The sequence below is a fragment of the Papaver somniferum genome, unplaced genomic scaffold (genome assembly GCF_003573695.1).
Source record: "Papaver somniferum cultivar HN1 unplaced genomic scaffold, ASM357369v1 unplaced-scaffold_137, whole genome shotgun sequence".
In the NCBI taxonomy this organism is placed as follows: Eukaryota; Viridiplantae; Streptophyta; class Magnoliopsida; order Ranunculales; family Papaveraceae; genus Papaver; species Papaver somniferum.
In genome coordinates, this window is record NW_020622934.1 from 7,342,678 (window position 1) to 7,352,491 (window position 9,814).

The 9,814-nt window shown below is 36.4% G+C and overlaps 1 protein-coding gene across 1 annotated transcript; it reads right to left on the reverse strand.

Annotated features, from left to right (window-relative positions):
• Positions 1–1,451: 1,451 nt before the first annotated feature.
• LOC113334933 (nicotinamide adenine dinucleotide transporter 1, chloroplastic-like) lies at positions 1,452–4,917 on the reverse strand. The gene is made up of 10 exons (XM_026581156.1): positions 4,723–4,917; positions 4,547–4,618; positions 4,357–4,440; positions 3,859–3,965; positions 3,589–3,637; positions 3,343–3,452; positions 2,706–2,800; positions 2,536–2,624; positions 2,351–2,445; positions 1,452–2,096 (listed from the first exon to the last, which is right to left on the reverse strand). The coding sequence occupies exons 2-10, from the start codon at positions 4,614–4,616 to the stop codon at positions 1,866–1,868; spliced, it is 930 nt and encodes a 309-aa protein (XP_026436941.1). The 5' UTR covers positions 4,617–4,618; positions 4,723–4,917; the 3' UTR covers positions 1,452–1,865.
• Positions 4,918–9,814: the final 4,897 nt, after the last annotated feature.

The following is a 9,814-nucleotide window of genomic DNA, read 5'->3' on the forward strand; positions in this document are numbered from 1 at the left end:
CCCACACAAACATCTGCAGCAACATTTGTTTCTTCTCCTCTTCTTACACGACCCAGATAATCAACAATGCCCATAGCAACAACCATTGTAACAGCTGCGAACTAGGTGGTAATAAGATGGTGGTTCAGCTTTTCTGTCGAACAGTTGATATACGCTACCTGATGGTGTTGTTGTATGCTGAGAAACCATCTCCTTCAGCTCTCCAATTCCTGCAATTTCACATTCAACACAGCCCAATAACTCCACTTCTTCCAGGAATTATAAACTAGACTCATTCATCATCATTTACTGTCACAATCAACCACAAAAAAACAACATCTCTTGGACAGAGAAAAGAGGGGATGTAAGAAATTCTTCTTTCCCGGCTCTCTTGAGTTAAAATACAACCCAAACTTCTACATCATCTCGAGCTCCCAATTCTTCGAACACAACCACCAAAACCCATTTAATCAATCAGTCTCAGATCCCCTTTTCTTTGTTGATTTCAGTTTTGCAACTTCACCAAATTCCTTATCTGATCTTCTAAAACTTCATTCATAATCAATTACATCAACAGATCAGACCCTAACTTCTTCCTCTCAAACATTACCTCAACTGTAGATGATTCGAATCACAAACGAACCCTTGAATACACTCAATCCAGTTGACAAACAGACCCAACTTGGTTGCTGCAATTTCTAATCTCAATCGAGATTTTGGACTCCGTCGATAGATAGGAAAGAAAGCTGTAGGGAGATACGAATCTGTGAAGAAGAAGAAGAAGAAGAAGAAAAAAAAAAAAGGCCGAAACAATAATTCAGAAATTGTGGGTTTGAGAATAATTTTCTTCCAGAAAATGGGTGTGCGCCTGTGTTTTTGTGAGCGTGGGTTTCATAGTAGAAAAGTCTGGGAGAATGGGTCTCCCTGTAGTTTTCACTAACCTTAAAGATGTAGGTGCTACATAAGAGATTGATGGGGGAATGTTAGGTAAGATGTAGGTTCAGCAGAAGATATTGATGGGGAATGTAATGCTGAAGCTATCTTTTTATCCAACATTCCACAATTAAGAATAGGGAAAATACAGTGGCTAATAACTATAACTATCTATAATGTTTTGACACACCTGACACCCAATGATCGAATTTCATGAATCCAATTTAACTTAGATTTTCGCTTTCGGCGAGTGGTCAAAGTGGTCCCTGTGCTGCCTTGGTAAAGAGTTGGTAGAAGTTCTTCTTTTAAAGTACATGCTTATGTTCATCATGACTTGTAAAAGTAGAGAAACCAAACTAGTTGCGATGAGAGAAAAAGGAAAGACAGGATGATAAATTAAGCTTACCTAGCCTAGTCTAATCCAACCAATGGTAACACCAAATTGATAACCGAACACATTTAATAATGTTGTCCTCAAGGGTTATGATGTCCTCCACAAGAGACTTTTCATTGTTTAAATAAAAAGAAACGATCAGTAGTTAATAGGCTAAAAGAATGTATATATCTTGATGATTTATTAGAACGATAACAATGTTATCTGCGTTCCAGAGTAACAATACAAGTTCTTCTCATTGTAAACTACAGACAGAAGATGTACTATTTCTAATCTATCCTTGATGCTTATATATGGTTGAATGATGACTGAACATATTTGCCGAAAGAAACGTTCTACAACCATATAAGAATTGGTATTTAAGGGTGACATAAAAATTGAGATATACAAATCCAAGTGTTGGATTTCTCAGTCATCAATGGGAAACAACAAGGCTGGCTTAAATACCTTGCTTGCTGATGTATGTGCATTACGTTACAGATATTGCACCTCACCACCAAGAATTTAAGAGTTCTCGTCAGGACTTCTAGTGAGAGACGAAAACAATGTAAATCATCCATCAAGATGTATGAGCCTGTGGTGATGACAATGTCATGAGAAATCGGTGAATCATCTCGAAACTGGTGAATGTTATTATGGCAGCTGGGGTGGTCCTGAGTAGATTGGTGCCACACCCACGGTAAAAACCAGGAAGACCCTCTTTGTGATATATTTGTTTGATACAGTCAATCATTCCAGAATAGCGCTTCACTGAATGGTACCCTTGTTCTTGCAACCTCGAACGAACTACCTGTAAATAAAAGGGAATTATGGAAGAAAAAAGGTCAGCCTGATGTGATCAAACTACAAGTTATGCATATCAACTGTGGATGGAAATAAAGGCTTTGACTTTATAATGACAATTCAGCAACTTTTGAAGAAGACAAGGCCCTGGAAAACCATTATCTACAGAATTTAAAACTCCATGCAGAAAGGTCCAAGTAAAGATTCATTTTCTTTTCAAGCAGAAAATGAAAGTTTCTGGTATATCTGGTTTAGCAATACCTCGTGTGGATATGTCAATGTTGAAGCTGATATTTTCGCAACTGACGAGGCAATAGCAACATTACTTGCAGACAGTGTATCAGGGGAAGTATTATCTTAATAACATCACATAGAATAAAGAAGGTGTTATTCCTAATGAAGGTGGCAATATAAAGGGTAAAAAGGAGAAGTATCAAGGGGACTACCTCGCTCAGCAAGGTGGAATTTGATCTTTTCATACATTGGGAATTGAATAGCAACGTGAGTGATTCCAACTAATGCAGGGACTAGACCACTATATAAAACCAAACGATAGTTAAAAACATATATTGTCAGCACGAAAACACTTCAAAATTTACCAAGAGGGATACACAACCTGTATAACCCACGAATACCCTCCTCAAGGGCTATTCTCCTCAGTGCAGACAATGTATTCCTATATGGAACTATTCCACTCCGCATTCCTTGAGTCTACAGAAAAAAATCAAACAAAACTTTGAAGTCTTCTGCAAGAGATGAGACTTCCAAAATTAATAATCTACAACAAAAACCAGCAATAACAATAGAGTTGGTAACTGGCGAAAAATGCTTGAATCCTGTGCAAGCAAGTCAGAACTAACTAAGAGTAGATGTGTGACTCCAAGAACCTGGGGAGAGATGAGGGACCAAGGCTTCTTATCTGGACATCATGCTTAGACCAAATCCATAATCAACATATCTCAACGTGGCTTATGATAAAGCAGATAACTAAAAGAACGTCGCCTCTGTGAAAACCTGATAGCCAGTCAATTCGACTTAATGAACCTAGAGGAGATTTCTCTCGATGTCATTAGCTATACAGGAGTCTAAGATTCTAAATTCTTAGATTAGCATTTTATGTGAAGTCCCAAGCAAATAAATGGACAAGATAACCATCTTGACCAGAGAGAACCGGTGGCTATGTTTTGTAATAGCAATGATAACTTATAATTGGCAGAATATTATTTCCAGATTTTCATTGCAACCATACGTACTTGTAATCTTGTCTTGACAACCCAGAGAGGATTTGTGACTATCGTCGTAGCAGCTCCAGCACCAGCAGCTGCCATCATGTTAGCACCTACTGAGAGTTGATGGGTCCCGTCTGCATCAATTTAAGCAATTTCAGCACTTATAAACATCAAAAGACCGCACAAGAAATCTGAATACTTTCACTGGAAAATTAAGGGATTGGAAGAAGCAGGGGTTTTTTGTTTTCCAGATACTAAAAGTTAACTAACCATCGGAATGAAGAACGCTTTTGAACTGCTCATACATCGTAAAATAAACCTGTAAGCAAATTGCAGCAATCATTCTATTGTTATAGTTGTTTCCTTCTTGACTACAATCATTGAGAAGCCAAGAAAACAACATATAAGAATTTGCAAGAGCGGACAGCCAGACCCATCATTTGTATGACTACCATCAATAAAGGACTCAACAGTCAACTAGTCAAATAGAACTTCATTAGTTACCATCAGTTTGAACTTCAGAGATGAAAGATAACTTACTGCCCAATTTGGAAGTAACGCTAATACAGTCGGTGAAAGCCCACGGTACATGCCACGTATCCCCTCTTTTTGAAATATTTGTTCCAAACTCCCAACAATGAGACTCCCTGTTCACAAGTGCATGAACATAAGCTATATATATAAACTAACTCCTAATCTTCTTATTTCCTAATAGAACACAAGCACAAAAAATCGATGCTCAACACATAAAGAAAGATGATCAATACAGCTGAATGCACCTATGCAAACTGGTCGAGTGAATTTATGTTATACACCAAATTTCCTTATATGCAGCTAAAACTCTTATAATAACATAACATTTCTACTAGAATTCTCAATTCAATATAGGCAAGTCAGAAACCCATATCAAAAGGCAAGTAGTATCAGATAATACGAATTTTAGGTATACCAAGGCGAAATCAGATCAATATAAATGTTCAGGAAGAGATATATATATATATATATATATATATATATATATGAAAAGAAGAGAGATACCTTTAGGAAGCTTTGGCAATCCATGAACTTGAAACCTAGTTTTAATTACATCTAATGGGCAAACAAACGTTGCAGCAATAACTCCTACAATAACCAAAATCTCCATTTCATTAGTAAATTAGCAAAAATAAAACCCTAATTTTTCAAATTTTCGAATTCAATGGCAAGTAAGAGAAACTATTGAACGTACCAGCAGCAGCGCCAGCACCAGCATTACAAAGAAGTCCTTTAGTACTAGGAGTATGTGATTGGGAAGACATTTCTGAAAGAATTTATAGAGAAAATTTGAACAAGACTTTTTAGGGTTTCCTCTCTCGAGGGAAAGATCTGAAAGAACCAGAATTGCATTGCCAGAAGAGTATATACCTTTATGAGGTGAAATTATCAAAACGTATATAGCTTTCCTGATTGTAATTGAAAATGATTTTACATGTTTATATGGCAAAATTAGGTTTTCCGACGAATCTACGAAAAAATGAATGATAAGAGATGATAAAATGAAAAAAAGAAGGAAAAAAAACTAAAATTGAAAAGTACTCATTAGTCTGTGTCTCACTATTTCTATTTTAATTTGTTTGTCCGACAAATTCGCCAATATATTACTTTCCTAGTAAAACGGTTGTCATGGTGGGAGTGTCGACCCAAGAAGATTCCGTAGACGGGGTTTGTCTACGACATTGCGACTACTTTCGCTCCGTTTCAGAAAAAATGATATTTTTATCCCGTTTCAGAAGAAGTGATACTTTCACCCCGATTCAGAAAAATGATATTTTCGCCTCGTTTCATAAAAAGTGATACTTTCACATTCTGTTTCAGAAAAAGTGGCATCCTCAGAACAAGTGATACTTTCGTCCGGTTTCAGAAAAAGTGATACTTTAACCCCTATTTCGGAAAAATGCTACTTTCGCCCCGTTTCAGAAAAAGTGATATCATTTGGTCCAAGAGCATAGCTCAGTGGTATCCCATCAACTTCAGTAAGGAGGAAGTCAGGGGTTCAATCCCTGCCGTCGTAATGGTTTGTGGTAGATTAGTTGTATAGTGGGTTAAGCGATGTTGGGTCTGGCAGTGGGGTCAGTCCAACTGGCTGGGTTCGGGTAGGGGCCTGGGTCCGGCTTTCGTGTATTAAAAAAAAAAGTGATATCAATTTTTTCCGAAACATAACGAAAGTATCATTTTTCCCGAAACGGAGCGAAAGTGTTGTTTTTCCGAAACGGAGCAAAAGTATCACTTTTCCTGAAACAGAACGTGAAAGTTATCACTTTTCTGAAACGGAAAATTAGTCGATCCGTAAACCAAAATACGGTTGCACGATGTGTCATGCATCCTTTGTGGTGGTTTGCATAATGGTTATGTATTCAATTTTCGAGAATTGTGCCTACAGTGAAAGTATCACTTTTCTTAAAACGGAGGGAGTACATCGTTTTATTAGTTGCAACGGAAAATTAGTTGATGTATAAACCAAAATATGGCTACATAAAGTATTGTGTATGCTTTGTGGTGGTTCGCATAATGGATATACATTTAATTTTCTAAAATTGAGCCTAAAATGATAAGTACTTCCGAAATTTTCGTAAAAATTCAGAATTTAATTTTGTTGTTTTTCTTCGTTACATAGATTTTTTTATAACCTTTTCAACGAGATAAAATTTATAAAATTCCAAGGCACGGATTTTTAAATATATTATATTAAAGTTTGGTTGCCAATTATACCCCTAGAAAATAGGATTAATAAGAAATTATAATACAACTGACACTTATATCTATTTGCCCTTCATCTTTGGTTTATTTACGAAAATGTCTAATACTTGTTGTCCTTCCTTTTTGGTTTATTTACGAAAATGTCTAATATATATTGCCCTTTCTCTTCGGCTTATTTACGAAAATGTGTAAAGGAAAAAAAAGAAAATTTTGATTTATAGGGGCTCTTTTGACATTTCATTGTTGATTGAAAATGATATGGGACACCAAATCCAATCTTTTTGTGTCAATTGATGACATACAATTTACAAAAAAGTGGCCATAAAAAGGTCCTCTCTCGCTTCGCTCAGTCGGCCCAATTATACATATTGGTATTTTTATGTTTTTTTGATCAATAGTATTTTCAATGTTATGCAGGTCCACTTGTCCCTTTTCTTTTTTAACGAAGGCCTCGAAGAGGTTAGAGATCTTCCTCAATAATCGGCAGAAGCCATATGGGAGGTACAAACCAAAACACGGAGTTTGAAATAGCCTTAGCCCACTAAGTAATGCATGAACCACAGAATTACACAACCTTGGTTAGAATCTAAAATTGCAGGCCCATAATTGAGAAGAAAATAAAGAAATATCTTTGTAAATAGCATCGGTTCGTTGATCACCTTCAAAAACTCCAGCAGAAAATTGATCAACTAAAGACTTGGCATCACTCTCAATGATGATATGAAATAGCTTCAAATCAACAACTTTTTTCAGGACTGCCCAAATATCCCTGGACTCAATTTATATTATCGAGGCCACATCAAAAACTAACACATCATAAAATGAGTCTTTGCTCAGATGATCTCTCACCACATACCCTACACCATTATCCATAGAAACATCATCAAAAGCTCCATCAATGTTGCATTTTATCCACCCTAAAGGAAGAGACATTCATTTGTCATAATAACTGATACTAATGCTTTTAGGGATCTGATGAGTTTGTTTTCTAGTTAATAACACAACACTGGCTTTACAAAGAGTAACAAAATAAGAATCTTTCTTATTGTTAAAACTATATTATTTCTACTACTCCAAATAGACCATAGGATAATAGCAACCAGACACTGACCTTCTCTAGGAAGTTTAGTACTATAATCAACAAACCAATACAGAAGCCAGTCAGTAAACGACATGTTCAGAAAGAAATAAGTTATAATACTTAAAGATCTAAGAAACCAAACATGACTAGCAAATGGGAAGAGAACTAGAGCATGCATAATGGATCCATGGGGTCAGAGCACCAAGGACAATCCAAAGAGGTCATAATCATTCTAACATTAAGAACAGTTCTAGAAGGAAGCGCATTTCTAACAGTTTTCCAAATAAATAACTGAATCCTATATGAGGGACGCGAATCTTCCAGATGCACTTCCAAATATTACTACATGGGGAGGATCTGGGCCTTCTTCTCATGTATTCATATTTAGAAGAAAACATGTCAGCATTTGAAAGCTCCCAAGCGCTCCTACATGAGTGCACTGCTGGCTTAAGGGAATAAAGATAATCTTCTCAACACAAGCATTATTAAAATAGACATCTTTGACATTAGGGTTAGGAGGGACAAGAGGAGGGGTAACATATCCTAAACTTTGACACTAGAGATCCTTTTGTCACACCAAACAATCCAGAAATTAAAAGATTTAATAAGATCTTTTATAATGTAAGCACCTCCAAGTCCAATAACAAACATTAGGGCATTTAGCATTCAACAAGTCATTTGGAAAGTATCTAGCTTTTAAAGTGATAGCAAGTAAACAATTGGGATTTTCAATGATTTTCCAAGCATTCCTATCTAGCATAGCAAGATTATTTAATTCAACTTCCTTAATCCTAACCCCCCTTCATACTTGGGAGAGAATAAAATATCCCATCCAAGTAAGTGTAACTTTCTATCCTTAGGGTCAAGAGTTTCTCCCCAACAACACCTGCAAAGGTGGGAATCCATTTTCCTACAAAGGTATTTAGGAATAAGAAAGCACCCATATGGTTAAGGGGGATAGCCTGACCAATATGTTTAACCAGGGTAGTTGTAGCAGCCTGGGAAAGAAGTCTCTAAAATCAAGTAGAGATTATAGCATCAACAGATTGAAGAATGCCCATATGAGTTTGGATTTTATGGACTTGGAAGGCAATGTGGATACCCAGATTCTTCTCTCCTAGATTGTGGATATGGATACTTAAAATATCAAAAAGCTAATTCATCAACTGTTCTGGCATCTTTTTACTAAACAAAATACCAGATTTATCAAAGTTAATTTCTTGTCCAGAAGCTAGACAACACTTACACAAATACTTTTTAATGATTTCAAAGTATTTCACGGTAGCTTTGGAAATCAACAAAGAGTCATCAGCAAACAGAAAATGAGCAAAATAATGAGATATTTTACTAACACTAATTCCTTCAACCAGGCCTTTTCTAGTCAGGGAGTCAATATAGGCCGATAGAGCTGATAGACGCATTTATGTGTCTAATTTGTCCCAATTGTTTATATTGTTAGTGCTCGATTTTGTACTTATTTGGTTATTTTATGTCTTTGTAGGTGTTTTTGGAGAAATAAGCTTTTGCGGCGAAATTGGCTAAAAAGTGGTTTTTGCGCTCGTGGGAGAAAATTACTATACGGACTCTCACTTTGGATAAGGGGTAACCTAATTACAAAGGGACACCGGAACTGGATAGGGGGAGGTGATCTTCAAAGTTTCAAAACTGGATTTTGGCGGAAAAAAAGGCAGCAGCGTCAACAGTTTTGGATCAAGGATTTGAGCGACCTAGGAGGCGATTCAATGGGCAAATTTGGTACCCACGGACTCTGCAAGACATAAGGGACCTGTTAGAAGCGATTAGACCCATCTAATTGGGCTGGATAAGTCAGAAAATCCACACAAAGTCAAGACAGTGCACACGGTTTCTGTTTAGGGTTTGAGATTAGTTTGAGAGATTTATGGGATATCTTGCGTGGGATATACATCAAAACAGTTGGGTAAAAGTCCTAGAATATATTTGATACGAGAGAATAGCTATAAACAGCCTGTAACGCAACAAGAAGAAGATTATTCTTCAAACAACCCGTAAAGAATAATGGAGATTTCCAAGGGGTTTGATCGATTTTCAAGGGGATTTAAAGCCTATAAATAGTTGGTTTTATGTCAGAGAAGGGGGATGAAGAGTTTGGGGTCGAGCCAGATCCAGGAGGAGCGAAGAAGAAGGAAAAACAGCAATGTTCACCTGCTGCTGCTGCTGCCATTAAAAAGCTTCAAGAACACGAAGAACAGACTCTCCAGGGCAGACTTATTTTCAGCAGCGTCAACAGCATCAGCGAAGTGTCGCAGTTAGCTGCAGTTATCTTCTATCGTTTCTGTTGGACGTGTTTTGTGAGTCTCAGAACCACTATTTTATAACTTTTGACTCTTTTAATCACACTTTGAACTTTGAATTAATATTTTGAGTGTGTGATTGATATGAATAGATAAACCCCAATACTGGGATGATGGAGGAAGCCATATTTTACACATATAAAAATTATATTTAATTCTTTTATGACTTCTTGCATTTTTATTAAATGTTTTATGATTTTTTCTTAATTGATTGTCATTTCTTTTGATGGTTTATGCTTGGTCTTAGTACTTTTGATATGCCATGCTTTAGATTTACAGTTAATCTTCTAAAAATCTACCTTGGCAAGAATTAGAGTCCCTATTTTTATGTGAGCTATAATTGTTT